The sequence below is a fragment of the Tenebrio molitor genome, chromosome 5 (genome assembly GCF_963966145.1).
Source record: "Tenebrio molitor chromosome 5, icTenMoli1.1, whole genome shotgun sequence".
Classification (NCBI taxonomy): Eukaryota; Metazoa; Arthropoda; class Insecta; order Coleoptera; family Tenebrionidae; genus Tenebrio; species Tenebrio molitor.
In genome coordinates, this window is record NC_091050.1 from 6,871,196 (window position 1) to 6,893,969 (window position 22,774).

The 22,774-nt window shown below is 35.4% G+C and overlaps 1 protein-coding gene and 1 long non-coding RNA gene across 7 annotated transcripts; both read left to right on the forward strand.

Annotated features, from left to right (window-relative positions):
• Positions 1 to 1,827: 1,827 nt before the first annotated feature.
• Rgl (Ral guanine nucleotide dissociation stimulator-like) lies at positions 1,828 to 21,799 on the forward strand. 6 transcript variants are annotated; one of them, XM_069049069.1, is made up of 6 exons: positions 1,828 to 2,273; positions 17,820 to 17,933; positions 18,427 to 18,686; positions 18,743 to 19,043; positions 19,768 to 21,034; positions 21,090 to 21,799. In XM_069049069.1, the coding sequence occupies exons 1-6, from the start codon at positions 2,253 to 2,255 to the stop codon at positions 21,215 to 21,217; spliced, it is 2,091 nt and encodes a 696-aa protein (XP_068905170.1). In that variant the 5' UTR covers positions 1,828 to 2,252; the 3' UTR covers positions 21,218 to 21,799. The 6 variants fall into 6 exon arrangements, with proteins under 6 accessions (XP_068905170.1, XP_068905171.1, XP_068905166.1 ...); XM_069049070.1 differs by having other exon boundaries at positions 17,823 to 17,933; XM_069049065.1 differs by lacking the exon at positions 1,828 to 2,273 and adding an exon at positions 12,015 to 12,533.
• LOC138131833 (uncharacterized) lies at positions 2,280 to 2,734 on the forward strand. Its single transcript, XR_011159920.1, has 2 exons — positions 2,280 to 2,435; positions 2,492 to 2,734. It is a non-coding gene; the product is annotated as an uncharacterized lncRNA (long non-coding RNA).
• Positions 21,800 to 22,774: the final 975 nt, after the last annotated feature.

Here is a 22,774-nt window from a genome sequence, read left to right on the forward strand (position 1 = left end):
GTAAAATACTGAAATGAAAATTATATTTCGAAAAAATGGTACCTACATTATTTTGTTGTTCTTGACGAGATCTGTCTCTCGTAAAAATTAATGTACTTATTTCTGAGACACATTGTAATATACATAATTATGTAAACGGTTTAAATCAACAAATTTATAACATATTACAATTTGATATGTTCAGAACTGTTTCGAGTCTACGGAAAATGTATTTTAGTCTTACTTTGTAAGACATTTTGTAATTTGTTTTTCGACTATTGTTTTGACGGTTACTTACACTTTCAGGCAAACTTCTAGTACATATTTTTTATCTTCCTATTATAGATACAAATAGTTTCAATTGTTTAAATGCAGCAATTTCATAATTGACTTAAATTTGTTGTAATTATTGATGTCTTTTTTACAAAACTTAATCACATTTTGAACATCACAATATATTATTTAAATAGAAAAACTTATATTTACTTGGAGATAAATTACCCTTATAATAATAGAAAGTGTCAACAGATAAGCAACTATCCTTGCTAGTATTCTATTGTAAATTTTAATCATTCAATAAATACGATTTTCTCTAATTCCATTAGAATACAGTTTGTAAAAATCACAGTGGATTAGCTACATATGGTCTGTTGACATTTTGATAATCATATCCTCAGATTAACTCAACATGACAATTAGAAATTAGTCTGAACATAAATATCAGATTGTTTTCATGTCCAATTTACTATTGAATTTATAATTTATTGGAGATACAATGGAAGTGATTCACAATAGCAGGTGTAATTTGATAGTAAATTGTGCATGATGTGGTCACCAAATTGATTTAAAAAAAAATGAGTAACTATTTTTAACTTTATGGTAAAAAAATAGAATTATGTTGGTTAACACCAAGGACGTTGTATGTAGAACTATATAGTTAATTTTTGGTCAAATGTAGGTATAAAATATAAAATATATATTTTAGTCTACTTGAGTGAAGATTCTAGTTGTAGCAGTGTAGGAGTAGGAATGTCACAAATTAACAAGATTTTGGTTGTGTTCTGGCTGGGGAAGGTGGAGCAGACCTATAAAATGTATGTCAAATTTGAACAAAGCATACCTAAGACACTTACTGATGACTAGAACATTTTGGTTCACCGTACTGTTCCAGAAATTTATCAATATCAATTTGGGTTAACAACTAAAATAAGGTTTTATAATACAAAAATAAACAACATAAGAGAGGTCATACTTTCGATGGTTGGAGAAATCTGCTAGGTATTCGTGAGACTAAATTATTATTTCGGGGTGGTCCAAACCCCAAACCTAGTAAAACAGCTTCTGGATCTGGTTTCCGCAGTTCCAACACTGATTCCACACTGGAGCAGTGGCTACTGGCATCGTCGGACTGTAGAGAAATTTCCCGCGGAAGAAATCGTCGTGTGTTTCGTAATGGGGATGAATACATGTTTGGAGGATTACTGTGAGGTGGCGGCAGTGATTCAACCCATTGTTGCACAGTTATCGGAGATTTGCTCATCGCTAAAGATTTTCACGACCGACACTTGATTTGTTTTCGAACATTTACAACGCTGGGACGAAATGACAATGCGGTAACAACACCTATGCAATGCAATGAATCAACAAGTTGTAAAAGGCTAACATCAAACGGATTCTTAATTGTGTTGATAAAGAGAAATAACTGATAGTGAGTTGAACTGTTTAGCTGACAAGGAACGATAAACAGCAATCACTATCTTTTCTACGATTAGATTGATTCATCGAATTAAATCATTCCACTTGTTGACATCATTGACACTGACGTTGGGATTTAACTGTGATTCGGTTGGTATCGCGTCGAAAAACATTTAAAAATGACGTCACGTCGGTGAAAGCGGTGCCGACGAGAGAAAGACAATATTTTTATTTTCTTTATGATAAGACGTTTTGTAATGTGTATTTCCTTTCGCGAAAGTGTTGTGGTGTTAGAGTAAATAATCCTTCGTGTTATCAGCTGGGCGCGCAATGACCAAATTTGAATTTTGATGTTTGACAACTCTTGTCAAATCTGACAGATGTTTACAGTTCTCCGATTTGTTCGTAATTACTTGCGTTCGTTTCTAACATATAACTGGACATTTTTTATAAAATTGGTGCAGTGTTAAATGCTATGTGCTTGCATCTGTGTTAAAATGTGTTCGAAATGTGGCTTCAGATAGTGGGTAACCCTACGAACTGGAACAGCTCTTATCAATCAAAATGACGAGGAAAAAATGAACGATGCTGAAAGCTTGGTCAGTGTTTTTTTTAATTTATTTAGTACTATTAGCGTGTCCTAAAATTGTTTTCGTCCGAAAATGCGTCAAATATTTGAGAGAGGAGCCCGTTAGATTTCAACAATCTCCGTACGTTCGTATCCCATTGAAACCACTTCCGTTACACCATGGGAATAGACAGTGAACGTGGTAAAAATGCTAATGATTTCATTTTTCGTTTAATGAATATTTTGTAGCTTTGTATTCGTATGTCAATAACTCTTAACAATTGAGGTGTTCTGGGGTCGAACACGGATTTACAAGACACGAAGCACGGTGTGATGCTGCATGGAGTGCAATCTTGTGTAAAATACTTTCATCTAGCGATATAACTTTCTCACTTTTAGTTGTTATTAAAAAAGGCAGATATAACAAGCTTAGACAACCTCGGTTTGAAGAAATTAAAAGTGTTGCAATAAAACGACTTTATTGGAAAGAAAGTTTACTTTGACGAGACTGACGGGAGACTGTCTGTTTTGCAGGTTATTTTTAGAAATTAATAATTGGAAATATATTCGAACGGGAATCTACAGACCATCATTAAAAATAAATTCAGTATTAAAAATGCAACGAAATATGTTTTCTTTGACGTTTTACATTTACATTTTATGCGAGTAGCTATTTGTTGATTGAGATAATTAACACCCTGGAAAATTCATTCAACAGAGTAAATAACAATGAATGATTTTTTTATTATCACACGGCACCAATGCAAAATGATCGTTGTTTTAAGTCATGAGAATAATTCGTAATTTTCCATGAGCACTTTATTTATATCACACTATATGTACATAAAAAATGTGCCAAATCAAAATTTTAAAAGGGGTCAGAAAACCGATTTTTTTTTATTTGCCATTTGAAAGGAAAATACAGAAACGTTATTAATGAACATCAAGTCAGTACAAGCTAAAAAAATCTCAGGATGAAGTAATTTGGAATCACGTGGTGCTACTTGTTCCATTGTAACGTCTAAGTTTAATTTAATTCTCCCGGAACAATCGTAAATGTCTAGCATAACATATATCAGATAGTTCCCGATAGAATTTTGCGCATTTAATATAAAATTATTTTCGTTAAAGGTGACTAATTTATTATGTACGTAGTAACTGGACTAGATTTTGCAGTAAACTGCGTTATAACTAATAATAAACGCAACTTTTTGTGTAAGAAAACAAACAGGGATGTGATTCCGGTAAATCAAAATTAAACATGATTCTTTTCAAGTTTTGTTTTTAATGTTACGGAAACTGGTAGTTATATGTGATAATTTGAAAATATTTTGAATTGAAAAAATATTGGCTTCAATGTCAAGAAGAATTAATAGTAAAAGTTTAATGTTCAATAATTTATGTTCAGTCATTAATCAATTGTTAAAAGTGTACTTTGGGGCATTTTGAGTAAAATATGTGTAGGTATTTATAAACAGAATGTGATGAAATTTAATAAAGCAGCGCTTTGATTAATTAACACTTAAATAAAATCAGTGAGTTATCGTTACCACCACGGTAAACATAATAGATAATTCGTAATGAAATCGACGATTTCCGTCGTAATTTTAGTTTATAAATCTCACGTTTCCTGTGTATTTTCGTATAAAGCATAGAGGATGTTTTTGCAGGAAACTTTGAATTATTGCGTAACGAATTTAAATTTCCTATCGATCCGTTTACGGTTCCATCTTTGCCCTCCACGTTGACATTTTCGCCGTTTAACTTGATTTTTGTCCTTCTGGCGGATTTGATCGGAGATTCCGTTCCCGGTGCGAGTCGTATTAAATTTGTACACGGGGAAGGTTCTTCTTTTGATAACTCAATATTCTTGGTCGGTATCTCATCGGTTTTCCTTTTAGGTAGTAAAAGCGAAATTCATGTAATAGTAAAAAGGAAAATTGTTGACTCGTAAAGGAGAACGTTTTATAGTTGGTTTTTATAACCTCTCCGGTGTTGTGGGACTTTTTTCAATTTTCGGCGTGACCCTGCAAGAAAGCCGCGGAAAAGTTTTGATCTTCGAAAGCGAACTTTTCTGTGGAAGCGGACGATGAACAGGAATAATTGAAATATAATAATCATTATGTTATCCATTTTAGGGTTGTGGAACTATTTATTTATGTTTAATAGCAAATAATACTACTTTTATTTTTTTCAGTACCAACTCGTAACATTATGCATATTTTTGTAAAGGAACAGTGACATTTGAACATTATTTTTAAGTTTAATTAGCCTATCTAGTAAATTTGAAAACTGCATTTTTGAACGTTTATTCAATAGAGGAGCCCAGAATGTACCTATTAGGCAGATGAAGGTTTTTTCCAAAATTTTCTTTTTTAATGTTTTACATATTTCGAAAAGAAAATATGTAATAGATAGACCAGTGACAATTTATTCATTGTTTGAACATTATCTTTTGTGAAATATTGGTGAACTGGGATGTGCTGTGACCTCACAATATTAATTGAGCTGATATTTTTTGTTTTTCTGAAAAATGTCTTCGTTTTTAACTGTACTTAACTTATAATAATAAGAAAGTAAAAGATTATAACCTTAAATGTTTTAATTTTTTCATTAAAAATTAAAAAAAAGTATAGCAATACCTTTCACTCCTCTATATGTATTTATTTATTCCATTGTGTTTTTAATGTGTCTATAAGTAATTATTTTTGAACATTATAAATATTGACGAACATTTTTCCCAAGTAATGTGGGCATCCCGTGAAGCTACTTTTTTTAAAAGCTGAGGTTACCGGAGGGTTCACGTAACGGTGGTTTGTTTTGTTGCCTCTTTGGTTATTTATCGTAAACGCGACAACAATTAATTTCAATCTAGTTCAAGGTGTAGTATTTGCAGTGTAATAAATATCCATATTTGATAATATTAAAGGTTAAAATTGCATCACACTCTACCCTGATTTTGTGTTAATTACATTGATAACTTGCTGAGAAAGCCAGTTACGAAATAGAGTGATAATAGATTGTTTAAATTTTGATTGCCGCTCAGTTCAATCTTTATTTTTATTACATCCGTTTTTTGTATTTTTTAACGTGAACGTTTATAATACATATGTATGTATATCAAAAATTTCAATCTTGTTCGAGACATTTAACAAATAGGATATCAGCTTTGTTGCGAAAACTGCTAAACATTTACAATCTATCTTTTTGTAATTTGTTAAAGAACTGGGCATACAACGTGTCTCAGAAATAAGTACATTAATTTTAACTGGAAATAGAACTCGTTAATAGAAATAATATACGTATGTGCATATTATTTTTTTCTTTATTTTTTTAATGAATGGCCCATACCTAAGATAATGACAATATTGACAATACAATAATGAAGGCACCAACGAAATCATTCTTCCACTCTTTCCGACATACCTCTGTTACTGCGAATTGTTGTGACAGCATTTTCCACCCTTCACCATACACAACACAATATCTATGTATTCACAATTCGAAAATAAACGTGCCATTTTCACAAAATTTTAGCTTCAGAAACAACACGTAAACACCTGCCTTTTGGCGTCGAATAAAACTAACTAAAAATGTAATCCTCACTACCTCGGCCGCAGAGCGAAAAAACTTTATTCTAAAAACACAATGTTTTGCGCCGATTTTACAATAGTATATTAAAAGACAAGTTTCATAAGACCAGTCTTGAAGCACGAATTCAAGATTAAAAAACGAGTGGCGTAGCCACGAGTTATTTTAAAGAATGAGTGCTTCAAAGTCTTATGAAACGAGTTTTTTATAAAATTTTTTGTAATTTGCCCTTTTTAAGCCGTTTTTAAACAAAAATGTTTACTTTCCTCGATTTAGGGATTTTCGTGGCGGTTGGTAATGTCTTAATAATAAAAGTGAAAATTTGATCAAGTCTTCAAAGGCGCCTTTTGTTTTATCCAAATTCTGTCACAAAACACGAATATGCACGCCCGCTGAAATACGTGAAATTGCCAAAAATATGGTCGCGAATTTGTTGCTTGATAAATCCTGATAAATAATTCTTTGCACATTTTGTAATTTAAACTGACACGCATGACGAATCAAGCTTTGCCAACCTAAAAATTTTCGTAAAATGTTCCGTGAAATAATGGCTATAAGGACATCTCAGATGATGACGTCGCGTTCGTTAATATGTCTATTAGAGAATCAAAATGGAAGCAAATTACAAAAAAACTGTTATGTCACTGAGTCATATAACTAGAAAATAGACAGCTCGTTAATTTATGGGAGGGTAAGATACTGAAATTATGATTAGATTTCGAAAAAATGGTGCATAACAATTTTGTTGTTTTTGACGAGATCTGTAAATTAATTTTTTGTTCGACACTGTCAGAATTTGAGAATTTTCTCCTATGTGAACGGATTTTGATAAATGTCACAACTTGTCAAAACGAAACGTCAAGCTAATTTTAAAGGTTTTAAGCGATTTGGAGCCTTTAAGGGGCTCGTCGAACAAAAAAACGTTGTATTCAACTCGTTCGTGTGTAAATTGGGCCTTTTTTGGCACTCGTGGGCCTTTAAAACGCTCGTTTCACTCGCGTTTTAAAATGGCCCACGCGTACCAAAAAAGGCCCAATTTACACACAAACTCGTCAAATAAACTACTAGTATGTACCTATTTCTGAGACACCTAATATGTATAATTAGAAAATTTCCAAGGCATTAATTTTTTTTAAATAATTGAATGACCGATGATAATTGTATAAAGCGACGTTTACATTTCTTTGAATTAATTTACACTATGTTAGATCAATGAACTGCTGTTGAAACGTCCAGACAAGACAACAGATCAAATTATTCTTATCACATAGTCGTCTACCAATACGCAATTGTTTTTTACTTTAGCAGAAAAATATTATTGTGCAAAAATCGAAAATTATTTTCGAATTAGGTGATGATTGTATACATATACTTCCATAAGCAAGATGTAAAATTTCTTTAAATATTGATGGGTTTGCAAAACGAATAGATACTTCGCATAAGCGTTTTATACGTGTTAGCCGACCAAACAATAATGACGCAGGAAAATAAACAAATTGCTGCATTTATTTACGTCCAGGAAGGATGATCATCAACGTGTATCATGTGTTTTGGTGATAGGAAATGCGTGGTACAGTACGAACCTGATACGCAATCGCTCGTTTTCAGAAAGATCCTCTATCGTTTCCTGGCGTCAGTTTATATTTTGATACGAAATGCTAATAACAATTGTTAGAAATTGTCCAAATGTCAGAGTACGAACGTAAATGTTCCAATGTTTTCCAATATGTATTTTGTTTGTTCAATCGTCATTTCAGAGAACTTGGAATTTATGTCAGAATAATAGGATTCAAAAATTCTATAGTAAACTGAATCTCTTGTTTACAATGAACGGTATTGAATGATGCCATAAATTCCGTCGTCTGTAAAATTAATCGTAAAAGATTTTATAAATAAGCCGTAATTTCCTGTCACAAAACCTTTAACAGTTCTTATAGAGGCCACCGAAGCGTTTTTAACCGGGTCTTTTTGTTGCAATTTCACTTTCGCTTTCGACTGTTTAATCTTGTAAAAGTGAGACACGTAAATATGAAGTAATAAAGAGAATAGTCGAAAATGAGAGCGGGGCCGGGTGACAATCCAGCATATGTTTGGTATATTCTTTCAGTAGAAGCCAAAACTACTAAACTTTATTGTTGCTTATGTTGTACGTTTTATGTGTTTGTTTTGTATGTTTTTAAATGCTCGATGATGTGCGCTCTTCTCGACTATTGCGGAAGCAGAAATTTAAGAAGCTTTTAACGTTGTTTGACCTAGATGACAGCGCCGTCTGTACCATCCGGAAATTTATAATGGACTTGCATCGGCGTTAAGTGTACCTGTTGTTTAATTTCCGTGATGCACTTTGCGCCCTTTATTTTGCATAAAAGCCCTCGCCCCTTTATTAAAGTGTATACCCGCTATTTTCCATCAAATTATTCTTTCCATCGCCGCTTTTAAAATAACCACCCGACAAGATGAAAGAGCGCGCTGAGTAAACTCACGCTTTTTGCTCTGGCACGAGGGTATGTTTGCTTTGCGTTTGAAACGGATCACGTCGAACACACGCGTCGCAGAATAAAAGAGTTCGAAGGGAAATTGGTCGTGGCGTTATTTTTTATGTTTTAATTCCCACCCCGATTGATGTGATGACGGCCGTTTGTGGGAAGATAATCGATCAACTAGTTATTCGGAACTTTTGTTATCTCCTCGTGATACTTTTGGTCGTTCTTGTGGCTGCTTAAATATTTCGATGATTCAATTCTGGTATTTTTCCAGTTTCCGTCGTGATCAATTTCCTTTCAAACTCCTGACTGATTGTATCGGGAAACACTGGAAGCATTGTTGAAACTGTGTTTAATTGACCGGCATAATTTTAGATTTGTTTTAGTTGGTGGTTGTTTAATAAATGGGACGACGGAATCTCTGCTTTTTTGCAATTTCCAATATCATCAGAATTTTGTAGGAGTTGAGGGAACTAATCCGACACAAAGAGATATAAAAGTGGAATGAAGGAATTATTCCAAATGTTTATTTAACATATTTTACATTCTCCAAAGCTTTTGATCTTTGTTAGTGCGCAGTTGCTTTGGTTTTAATAAGTACATATTTCAAAAATATGATGGAACAATAACTTTATAAATTCAAAGTCTTACAAGCAATTTTAAATTTCAACTACGTACATGCATATAGATGTTTGCTTTAGTTATGCTCTTGGGTTTTACTTCGATACTTTGTTGATGTTACTGTTGATGGAATCGGACGTTACCTGAGCTCTCTACAGTCGAATAGTAGAAATAATGGTATTTTACTACTTCTTCGAATGAATACGAGTGCAATTTCGAATTGGAATCAACATGAATTGAATCGAATGAACCCATAAAGTGTATTGACGTTCACTTTCCTGATTGTGTTTGAAAATAACTCTCCTATATTAGAAAAGCCACAAAATAAATGTGACGAATTCCGCTTGCAATACCAAACGTTAAAGAGTTGTAAATCGGAGGCGTTTTTTCATTACGCGTAAATATTATTGATTTTTGTTTATTTAAGGAACCAGTACCAGTCCATGTTTCTTTTTTTACCATAAAATCAAATAATTTAATAGATGATTATAAGGATTTGTGACATGAATGGGAGTTTGTGTGGTTATCGGAACGCTAATAAATACAAAATCGTTATGAGTGCGTCATAATTTTGTGAATTTATTTGAGTAACCTTTTCCTTAGAAACCCATCTCTTTTTATTGATTCTTTTATTGTTAATTTTGTTTCTCGCCCAAAACTCAACAGTGTCAAAGTTAGAGCTTAATATTTAAAAAAATGTCGGTAAACAGATGTTAACGTGTTGCATAAGAGGTAATTGGTACAGTTAGTTGACGTAGAAAAATTAAAAGAGCAATCTTGTCAACGTAAAATAAAAATCCGGAGAGTGAACGTCAAAAGCAGATCATCTTGAAAGAAATTAATGATTTTGTTGGGAACGGTTCGGCAAAGTTTGTAAGCTGCAAAAATGCTTCAAGAATAAAATCAGACGATTATCCAGCAAATTGAAAGAGGATTTCCAGTTCTAAATCCTTTTGAATGAATAAAAAATTAATTTTAAAATAATAGCATTACGGGTTTATAGGTGACAATTTTTAAATTAAAACAGTAAATGGTTTGATTTGTATAAGTTTTCATAAATGCGACTGGTTTGTAAATTTAGATAGTAAATATACCTAGTTAAAATACATGTAGAAAAAAATCTTCATAGCAAAAGAAAAAAAATTCTGTTTCCTTTTTCAATACATGCTATTTATTATAAGAGTTTTTTTTTTGACATTTCAATAGGTTTGAATGTAGAGGATTACTGTGGTCTTTAAATTTGTCCGTGTTCAGAAACAGATAATATGTCTTAACTTTTGGCATCTTTTTTATACTCTACTAGTGTGATTATTTCACTCGAACTCTGTGAGCAGTTTAGTCGATTTTTACAATTTTGCCCTGGCAGCTGTAACTAAAGGGTTTTTCAGGTATATCGGAACATTGAAACATCTGGACAAGATTAGTCTTTGTTCAGCAAACGCAATAGATTTGTATGTATTTTTCCTCCGTAAAAATATTGAAATGTTAACTAGTGTTTTTTTTATGCGGGACGTTGAGTAACATCCTCATTTATTTTCTAATTACAAAAAAAGTAATGAATGTTCAAATTAATTTGTAGTCAAACAGGCCATGGTTTTCTTTCTTTTTTCTAAACGTGGGTCGCCTTTTTAGTTGACAAATCCTTCAGACCTCATTTTGATCATACCTACAGTTAATTTCATTAATTATAGAGTACAGCTAATTTTCTACAGTGTAAAATGCACTTACATTTTTTATCAAAGATCAATGTCAATTTTGACAAACAAAATGCCTAATCTAACCGAAAACGCGAAAGTGCTCATTCTTTTCAAATTAGAAGAAGGGTGGTCGATCCGGAGGGTAGCCCAGGATTGTAACATCGCGAAGAGCATCGTGCAGAGGATAAAACAGACAATATTATGGTGTTCTAAAGTATCAGCGACATTTTATGTTGTCAATCTTACCTAACCTATATAAAAAAGATGACGCTCAAATTTCAAAAAGGCATCTTTACATGGGGAAAAAGCTGTAATAAATCGACTTCTTGATTTTTGAGGTGTACTCGATAATTTTGAAATTAACTGTACATTTGTTGTGATAAATGACAAATTGAAGTTTTATGTTAATTTTATATCATTTCCCCAATTCTTTCAGTGGTTTGAAAAATACGTATTGATGATTGTCCAGTTCCTGTTTCACGAATTGTTTGACAATTGGTAAAGCTACACCATCCATCCGACCACAAATCTTTTTGAACATCCGTGACTCAATAATAAAAGAAATTTAAGGAATTCAATTATGACAATTTAAGTTTCATAAGTGCTAACTAAACAAGTTACGAATCAAAGTTTGTGTAAAAGATCTTACAATTGCGTGGGTGCGATTTTTAAAGGAAAATTAAAAATGCAAAGAGTGCCTGATTAATACGTCTATTTTAGATACGGTATTCTACCTACAAGAATAAATCAAATCTAATATCGATGGTTCCTGGAAGGTTGACCTTGTGCTTTCGTGTAGTTATGTTGGGGCGTCCCAAACAGCTTTACTATTGTCCGAAAGGGCTAAATAGGAATGAATTAACAGAAATAACCAAATGTCTTCAGCTGGGGTTTTCCAGCAAGCGCAAAATGTAATCACATTGACATTATCCTTAAAAGTACCAGATTTTCAAGCGACGCCAGCGAATAATTAAAGGATAAGACTAAAACTTCACTTGATGTTTAATTTCTTGAGTTTTGATGTTAATTCGTTAAAGCGCCTCGTTTTTATTTTCAAACAAACCGATTCTCAAGATCTCCGAAATAGTTTCTCACAATTTGCATTGCCTTGATGAGTGAATTTATAAGATGACTCTTTACGATGAACCAAATTTCCTGAAAAAAGCTCATTATTCTTGTATTTCAGTTGTTCCTGAAATTTTTTTCTCCGTCTCTTTCTGTGCGTTCCCACGTTTTCCACGTAACAATACGTCAAAACATCGGAAAATGCATCAGTCCACCAGGTGCTATATTTATACGGGGCGCTTTCGTCCTGCGCTTGCGCTCAAAATGTCAATTAAACGACACGCTACGCTCACAGCTCGCAGGAAGCAATGCAATGATATTCATTATACTGTCGGGGCCTGTTTGGAGTGGTGGATCAGAACGCGGTGCGGCATCGTTTGCGGTGGTCCTTTTTAGGCAACCACTCTTCAGACTTCCGATTTCTCGCATTATCGATTCGAGAACATAATCCAATCCGTTTTCTTCTTGTAGTCATTTCGTCGGCAGTGATTCTGTTGGATTATTCAGCGAACCATCAACCCTTCGGTATTCTAAACTCAGCAATGCTTCCCTCCTGTTCGTCCCTAATTTAGGGAAGCAAACTTTTTTAATAATCAAGTTGTGACCAGAGTTATAAACATGCTACTCCCGACCAACTCGACACCTGTCGGTTTTCAACAAGAACTTTATCACAGTGTCACGGAAAAAACAAAGTTTTTTGCTTCGAAATGCCTCAACAGGAGTACGAGTCCTAGTGGTGACAAAATGAACGATTCATTTCGGGGAAGGTTCAGATTTTGCGTTTGTACTTTACCGAGGAAAAATACCAAAAAGACGGCCAAGTGGTATGTAAAGGTAAGCAGTAACTAATGTCGATACAGATGTTTTTCATGTTGATTAATTAATGCACGTAAAGTTCGAACATCGTCATATTTTGAGAGTGGCGTTGAGATGTTTCAAATTCATACAATTTATTTTTGTCAAAATATTTGTGACAGCGTTTTTAATTCATCATAATGCAGTACCGACACAGGTGGCGTCCGATCACAAATCAAATCAAAAATAAAATTTTCAAGTATTGACCAGCTAAAATTGAGTTTTGCTTGTGAATGTGGTCACTAAACTTGTCAACCAAAATGATCGGCTTATAGAACAAAAATCAATAAAGACAAGACTAGTGTGGACATAGTTTACAGTTTTTAATAAGGAAATTAAATTATGGGTTTATCGAGTAACGAAATAAGTACATATCTCAAATTACAAATAGACCAATATTGGTGTACATTTAGTACAGATAGCGATAAGATCACGCGAAATGTAGCCTATACCAATCGATTTAACAGTTTATCTAATTGAAAGGTGTATTTATTGTCGGTTCAGTATTATTTCCGGTTTGGTGATAACGTCGTTTCCAGCAATCTGCTTGGAGCTGGGTAAAACACGTGCAAATAACACACCAAGGCCGCTAAGTAGGTGTTTATTTGTTGAGAATGTGTCTCACATGTTGAAGTAATTGCAACTTTTTACATCCTTCCTTCGAAATTATTAGGTTCGATTTGACGTCTTGTTTTCATTGATTTTGAAAAATTGTCTGTCGCCCACCCAACTGCTGCTGATCACACATCTGCAGACTGGGTCGACCCTTGTATACATTTCATATCTCATTAAAATTATATAATCAAACAAGGAAAATTACAACAATATGGGAACGACAGAATGTAAACCTATTTATAGTACTAGTTAGAATGTAATTATGAGCAAGCTTTGAATGAGGTTCCATTTTAGCACGAGGGAAAGGGAGTGAATCCCATTTCATTTGGGTTGAGTAATGGTGTATACTCAGTCTATACAACTGAAGTTTTTGTTAATACGAGTAGTATACATAATAGTAAAATTTCTGTACAATTTCGATCAAACGTGTCAGTCCTTGTTGAATAATCTCACGAGAGGGTTTTTGCAGAATACTGAAACTGCAAGTGTAGTATCTTTCTAGAGATTTAGTCAAGTTGTGTGGAAACTCCAGTACTACAGGAGTTCTGATGTTTATGACCCCGGGGGATCTGTTTCATAAATCTTACCAAATCCAATAATACTAGCTCTTTGACGGAGGACAGCCGATCCCATTAACGAGACGTTAAGCATACGTAGCCTTGTAACTTTTACCGAATAAACTCCCCATTATGGGTAAAAAAAAATACAACAAATACAACATTTCTGATTCCATAAAGATTTTTGCACTCGCAAATCTAGCCTCACATGTTGGGTTCAGCTCCTCAACATATTTTTTTAATTTGTCGGATTTGTCACGTCTTGCAGTGATGTTTATGACAGGAAAGACATTAAGCTTGTTTACAGCTCGTTTCTTGCGTTTGACATCGTGACATGGACTAGCCCATAGGGTGGTGGTAGTTATAATAAATTCGGGTGGGAACATGCCGTTACGGTCCCCATAAACCTTTAAAACATAATGGGGGACTTGCACATTTTCGGAGATGTTCATTCAGAGTTTGGATTTTTAGAGTGATTGACACTTTATGGGTGCAATCTCATAAAGGAGATCAAGGACAGTGCTTTGGGAGTCGCTGAATTATCTACTCGAAAATAGGTTGAAATGTGTTGGATATTAGAATTATTGTGTAAATGACAGCTCTTTTAACTTAAGAGCTATACAAAAAATATTTACACTTGGATTGCTGCCCTTGTTTTAGCACAGTGAATTACAAATTTACAGTACTATCTGATCTGGGCACATTCAACATATTTTTTGACATTTTGATCTTCGATGCCGTTCAACGCGCAGATAAAACTATCGATCAAGATTGTTATTTAAAATTTACAACTGATGATAATGCGTGACCTTAACACGACAAGTAGACCGTGTTGTTGTTTCCAGGATGAAATTTCTACTAATTCTGGGTAAATTACGTTTGCTATATAATTTATAGCATTACAGTGTAGTTATCGAAAGGCGTGCTCATTGTATCTATCGATAAATAGCTGTTTTCCTTTTTATGTTTACCCATCGTTGCTAAGTGTATCGCGGTATAATATTATTTTGAATCTGAAAATTTCTGTTATCGAGTCGGTAGCTATTTTTAAAACGACAGAGACTGTTGGTGATAATCAGAATCATCTCCATTTTTTTAGATAGAATAGTTCTTATACATCATGTATTGAAGCAGAAAAGCATTACCAACGACCATCCCTAAATCGTGAAAGATTAATTAAGTAAAATTATAGCTCTGATTTTGTCTATTGTTGGGGTTGCTTTTAATATGTAGTTTACATGTAGTGATCCATTAATTTTTTTATTGACAGAATATTTGAGAGAACATGTTTTGGAGTGATAAAAAACATAGGGAACAATTTTTTGTCATATGCCGCCACCACACAATGGATACTCATTGTTAAAGTACTGGTGATAAAGTAGTTCATTGAACATAATAGAGTGTATTTTATTTTATGTCTTTGCCTTCAGACGTGTCCAGTACACGTGACTTCACGCACATGTTCTATGAAAAGAAAATTTCTATGCAGCGGAAACGTGGTGCATTGTAAAATACATCATGCGATTGTCCTGTTGATAAAAGTTAAATTATGTAATACACTTACGCTTTGATCACAGTAAGTTTACTGTGTGCAAACAGATTTAACATTAGAAGTTTCGGTCTAATACAAATTGCTCTATCTACTATTTACATTGGTTGTGTACTTAATATAATTGATACAGATAGGTACTAGATCAAAATTTAAAATGATTATTTATCAGTTCGTAAATTTTGTGTACAATTAGAAATTGAAATTTGTTTTTAGAGGTTTCTTCGCTTTGAATTTCAATTATTTTGGCCAGCAGAGTTTAATATTTTTTAGTAATCTACGAACATTTCGATTCAAATCTGTTTGGCACAGTTTTGTCAGAAACTTTGGAAATCATTGAAAATAAAAACAATTCATTTTCAATTCATCTTTCTTATTCTTGGCATTGTCTCGTTGATAGTGATTTATTGCCGATTGGTTGATTTTATTCCAGTTTAAATTTATTACGGGAATCCTTGGCAATTGTTTATTTTGCAGCGATACAAATATGCAAAACTATATCTGGTTGCATTAACGTGCCGATGGTTCAGTTTACAAGCAACTACCCAATCAAGTTGGTGAAGAATCGCACTATAGCCTCGAGTCAGGGTTGATCAAATACTTCGAGTTGATTCATTCGCGACTTCGTACTTTTAATTAAATTACCAAAGGTCGAGTCATCGTTCAGTCATAATTCACAGAGTAACTTCTTTAAAAATTGAAAAGTCAACAGTTTTAATTTTAGTTTGCTTTGGAATTAGATCGATAAGACAATTCTTAGTGTACGTCATTTGGAGCGGGCTTTTTCCTCTAATCAATTCACATTTCACTGACAACACGGTTCCCATTTGTACCGGCCCTGATCAATTATTTTGGTTGGGGGAAACTACTGTTCTGGTGGTTCGTGATTTATCATGGCTTGCGAATTGCGGTTTCAGATATGACCAACAATAACGACGTTAGGGTGGGTTATTATTATATGCACACAACAAACAGTCGTTAACGATGACATTTCTTATTTATTGGCTTCAACTCGCTGATAATTAATTTGGTAAGATACCGCGTATCTTTAGCACCGGTCTGTCGTGCTCTTTGTCTGGATGAAACAGCCAAGAAGTCCATTGTTGCATAAGGATGCGACGTATAAAGCGTTACCCGCCAGGTACTACGCCATTGTCGAGCTCATCTCAACCGTGAAGAAGATTCACGACGTTTATTTCGAGACTCCAACAGCACACAAATTTCACTTTTTAGTCGCAACGCGCGTGTAATTATTTTGTCGAATCATGATTCGTCGCCCCCTGAAATTGAAGGGGTGAAACTTGTTTAACTGGGCAATGACTCGTCAGATTTTTATTTACGACTTGTAATGGCCGATCGATAAAAACGTAGGTTCGATCCCTCATTAGGTTTTTATTGTATCGGTAATGGGACGGCGGTACCGACACGATAGTACTACTGCTAATTGCAAAATTGAGCTGACACCATCCTTCGGTGGCTCTTTTCAAACGTTCTTGTGGCTTATAATTAATCAATAAAATTAATTGTGGCAATTAGTGTTGATAGAGGTTACAGCCTGTTTGTACAAGTAATTTTCTCATGCCGTACAATAAGTACAGTTGCCGTGATAGCTGACAATTTTCGGCGTACAAGAGTTAAAGTGGTCTTTAATTTGGTAAAATATCTAATTGAAAGCAACTATAAAAATTTTGATGGCAACGAGCAAGTAGCAGTTAGTTTTCCGTGAAATAGTTGCGACCTTTATGCTGTACCAAGACTGTGCTGTTGAACTTCGACTCGGTCAATTTACTTTGTTCTCTGGAACATGAAATACTTGGAAAAATCATATTACAAATAATGTAACAAGAGAAGTCATTAAATTGTCAGTGGCAGCAGTTTTTTTCCAGTTTTTCACATGACGTGCACATTGGCAGGAAAGGGAAAAGACAAACGTAGCACGATCTTTTTTATATTCTCTTCTAAAAAACAGTTATAAACAGTGGATATAGATGTTCATTTCATGTAATTGGCATTTAAAAAGAAGTAAATTTGATGTTACGATTTTTGGGCGTGTTCTTGTTTTAGACGGTCGGTCATCCATCTATAGCTAAGTCAGCCTCCCGATAAACCACGACTTAATTACGTCAATTAAGGCGAATGAAAAGCCACAATTTTGATAAATCTCTTGTTATATTCACGGTCAGTGCTTCGGTTTTCCTCCAATGCGCAAACATGGGCCGTACATGCTTTGCAAACAAAACCTGACTCATCGCTGTTATCAGTGTCCCCCTTCTAGTGATTCACCAAGCTCTTCGTTCGAACCTTGTATCAGTCGTGCCCCAGCTAACATTTTAATTACTTGTTTATTCGCCTTTGTAAACAACAATATGAGAGTACTACTTCAAAGTAAATTTTACGTCGCCGATAAGGTCTGTTTTGATCGATTCGTTTTATGGCAGATCAATTTAATGTCATTTCCGCGTTTTTCATAACAGATGGGTTTCGACTCTATCTGATCTTTTGTGGACGTTTCGACTTTCTTCTGTAGCTGTATTTTTCTTTCAGCAGCCCACATGGCGACTGTGGGGCGAGGAAAAAGCGGATGGCGCTCTCTACACGGTCTACCTCAAAAAAGTTCGTTACCACCGACCAACAAGAAGTCTGTCATCGTCACATTCGGTGAGTACGCTGTGATCTTTGTTTTTGAAGTATTTTCAGTGAAATTTAGGTTTCGACGAAATCATGTATGGCATCAGGCTACGGCTGGTGGAACAAAATAAATCAATACGCCAGATGCCAACGTAATTTCTTGAATGGGAATGATCCTGTAGGTGCGACTGATTTAATTAATTAATAAATGGTCATGATCGTTTTAATTACTTCCCGGTCGAGGCGAGTTCAATGGCGCCTGTAGTGAATTTGTCACGCATCATTTCAGGAAGTAGAGGCTCGGTTGACATTTTCGTTATGAAGAATTATTGGGTTATCCGGCGAAAAAATACCCATTCCCCCTACACGGAGATGATCCTTCGAGAAAATGTCAATCCCGCTTGAATAATGAATCCTATAAAGTTCAACCCCGACGCATTATTTTTCTAAGATGTTCGTTATTCTCTCGTTTTGTCCTTGTGCCGCTTCGAAAATGGCACTGACTGTTGGATTTGTGTTACAGGATTCAGATGACGAGATCTCCCACCTGGAATGGGAGACGGTCCGTGTCCGGTTCGTCAAGGCGGGCACGTTGAAAAAACTGGTCGAGGCCCTCTCCACCGACGACGGAGAACTCGAAACCACCTACATCAACGTGTTCCTGGCGACTTACAGGAGCTTCTCCACCCCCAGAGAGGTTCTCAAGTTGCTCCTGCAACGCTACGAAGAACTGTCGGACTCACCTCCGAACGGAAAGATCGACCAGCATGAACAGCACCGGAAGTGAGTACTATTCACGCTGTCGTGCGGACCGAATTGTTCACGTGATTGCGTTCAAGGACCCTCATATCGGCCCTGCACGTGTGGTTGGATAGTTACCCGGAGGATTTCAAGGATCCTCCAAATCATACCGCCCTCACTCACCTGCTCCATTTCTGCGAGGAGTTCCTGCCCGCCACCGAACTCCACGCCAAAGTACAACACAGGCTGGATAGGTACAGCAGGGAGGCCCAGGCCGATCCCTTGCTGGTACCGCCACCGGCTTTCGCTTTGAGAGCGGCGGCGGCAGGATGGAGGGTTTATAAACTTCCGGATGTTCCGGTCAGACATTTTGCCGAGCAGCTCACGAGGATGGATGTGGTGAGTCATTGTTATAATTTGCAGACGTCCTTGAGGAGTGTAAACGGGTTCTCAAAATTTACACATTTTTTTAAATTTTGATATGTGGACGTGTTGATGGAATAATGTAGTCCATGTATCCCGCTGAAAACCGCCATGCACAACAGTGATTGATTAGTGGTCAGTTGAATGATGTTTAAATTGTATTTTTTTTCTTTTTTTTCAATTCCATAAAGTGGATATTAATGGAGCAATTTTTGTTGGTACGCCCAAAGGCATTAGCCGCAGAAAACCAGCTACTGTGCAAACATTAAATTGACCAGTCAGAAAAGCACATACTGTGCTCTGATGAAAACAATTATAAAACATAATAAAAACAACATTTAAATAGAGCATTACGGCTGGAAAAAAATCTCGTTTGATGTTTTCAATGTCTCTTGTCACTCTCATTTCGGTTCATTTTTCTTTTGGTACTTTTTACAGAGATGTTTTATTTTATGTGGTAACGGCCTTCATGTATTCATTATTACATTATTTGATATTAAATTTACGTTACGATTGGCTTCTAGGGGGATGTAGAGGTGTAACATAAAACGATCAGTTGTTGAGAAATGCATGAAACTTGGGTTTTGGGGGTTTTGAGCAATTTCCGACGTTTAGAAACTATAACTGGGAATGAGTAGTTTGTGGCTTTCTCAAGTGTAACTTTCAATTAAAATTGCTCATTCGCGTCACGTATTTCCAGGATCTCTTCAAGAAGTTGGTCCCGCATCAATGCCTGGGCGCTGTGTGGTCCCGGCGCGACAAGAGCCGTTCCCATGAGGCGGCGACCGTTCTGGCGACAGTAAACCAATTCAACGCCGTCTCCTTCAGAGTCATATCGTCAATTCTAGTCGAACCTGGTCTCAGGGCCGTGGACAGGGCACAAATCATATCGTGTTGGATAGACATAGCGCAGGAACTGCGGCTCATCAAGAACTTCTCCAGTTTGAAGGCCATAATATCCGGGTTACAGAGCAATCCAATCTACCGATTGCAGCGAACTTGGCAGGCAGTGCCCAAAGAAAAAATCGAGTTATTCGACGAGCTTGCCAAGATATTCAGCGAAGATAACAATCAGTGGACGCAGAGAGAGTTGTTGATGAGGGAGGGAACAGCGAAATATGCGGACACCGTGGGCGAGAACGACAAGCAGTTGCAAAAAATATTCCAGAAGCAGAACCATCACACGGCGAACATCTCGTTCGGGACGATTCCCTATTTGGGAACGTTTCTGACCGATCTAACGATGATCGATACCGCCATCCCGGACGTAATCGCCGACGGTCTGATCAACTTCGACAAGAGACGCAAAGAATTCGAGGTCCTAGCTCAGATTAAGTTGCTCCAAGGAGCGGCCAATGCCTACCATTTCAATGCCGACGCTGCCTTCGACAGATGGTTCGATTCGATTTTGGTATTGGACGATCGAGAGGCGTATCAGCTTAGCTGCCAGATCGAGCCCTCGCATTCAGGCAACAACGTCAAATCGAAGAAGAAAGTCTCGGTCGGCCATCAGAAAAACGATTCCATAGCGAGTACGTCGAGTAGCAATAGTTCCCAGTTTTATTGTGATATCGACAGCATGCCCAGTTCTCCGCATAACAGTATCGATAGGAAACTGAGTCCTTCTCAAATGTCGAATTCCAGCAGCAACTCGTCTCTGCCGTCGTTGGATGTTTCGTTGAACAGTTCGCATTCGGGGGGCGCCAGTAATAAATTACAAGTTCCTTACGGCGGCAATACGGGGACGTTGAGTCCGAGCCATTCCCAGAAAAGCAGTCCGGATTTTTATATTATCAAAGTTACTTACGAGACGGATAGTGTGGAGACCGAGGGAATAGTGTTGTACAAAAGTATCATGTTGAGTAATAACGAAAGAACGCCTCAGGTTATCAGAAATGCCATGTACAAATTGGGGTTGGAAGGTAATCCAGACCGATACACTCTCGCTCAAGTTTTGCCTGACAAAGGTTGGTTAATTTATAATTAAGTTGTTGCGTTTTTTATATACTTTTTTGTTTGCAGAAATGGTTCTCCCTTCAAACGCCAATGTCTATTATGCTGTAAATCCATCCTACAATTTGAATTTTATTTTGCGTCCCAAAAGATCAGAAGAATCTGACGTTGCGGGGAAAAGTTCAAAGGGAAAGTGAAATCTTTATTTGAATATCGTAGGTGCAATGGTTTTAATTAACTAGCAAATTTTCATGTTGAGCTGTTTTTGACAAATAACGGAACAAATAACATCTGTGATAAAAAGCACAAATACTCTCTTTATACATCACATTTTGTGTTTTATATTTTTATTTATTTATTGTCTGAAAATGTTACGAAGGATAACGTTTGAGGAACTTGTAACAATGTATTATTAAGTAAGCGCAAGACAGATTTAAAAAAGTGTGCTGATATTATGTGGCATGGATTGTTTTATTTATTTTACTTTTAATTTAAAGCTTTATCTTTTTGTGTAATTAATGTATAAATTAATAATGGGCTAAGTATTGTAAATGTGAACAAATGTAATTTATTGTACTTACTTACCGCTGTAGACCGTGTTATCGTAGGACCAATTTTTTCATCTTTAGCCTGACCAATTAACAAGCGTAACCAGTGACTTGTCAATATTTCTCTACCGGTACTTAACCTAGACAATACCTACATACAATTTCTCGAATATTGTCAGTAGAACCTTTCTAATGTACCTATTTTTGTAATAAAGGAAATCTTTTGTCAAACTTGGTTTTAGTGGAGGATTCCTTCCAAATTCACCCTCAGAAGCATAGATACGACTGCCTGTTTTAAATTTTTCAAATGAAACATTCTTTCCTCCGTACATTTCCTTTTAAACTGCTAGAAAAAATGTTTTTCAAATCATTCTTCCACATACATATTTTGTTGTGGAAAACACTTTCAATATTTACAAATTGAAGAACTTTTTATCTTCGTTTGCACCGTAGTTTTTCCAGTTTATTGACCTTACACGCGCAACTGAACATTGATTGCTTGAAATGTGTACAGTTAACTCTCCCTTTAATTAACGTGTTTAGTTTCAACCTTGATAATTATATCTACCTATTTATTACTACTAGTGTGACATTCAACGATAAGACATTGAATTTTGCCATTTGTGAAAGAGAATATGTAATAATAACGAATGAGTTAACTTCTTAATTAATTATCTAATCCCTTACGGGATGCACAAACGTAAAATAAGTTAAAACTATCTACTTCCGTAAAGGTCGTTGTCATTATAAAAAGTAGGGACAGGTCATACTACAGTTACTGTATACTGATAATATACCGTGAGTTTTTTTATTTTACTGAACATAGGATTCATGGATCTGTAAGTTTGGTTGTCTATTTCAAATGAATTGACTTGTCCATTTTAGAACTGAACATAGCCATTTTACGTTGTATCTTCAGCGAATTAAAAAACGCAGTGTAGATGAGCAACTGTAGTCGTCAATTATTTAATGAAGTGAAAATGTAGTCATATGTTTATTTTAGACAATTGTGTTAATATTTAGTCACTTTTTTCGCAAATAGAAAATGCGTGTAGTTTGTTTTACGATTCTGGTTTCACACTATCTTATCTCAAGTAGTGTAAATTCATTTCAGCTTTATTGCTTGTAAATTGCTCGACTGATAGTAAATTCCAAATCATTTAGAGACTAAATAATTCATGAAACATGTAAATAGAATGTAGTACC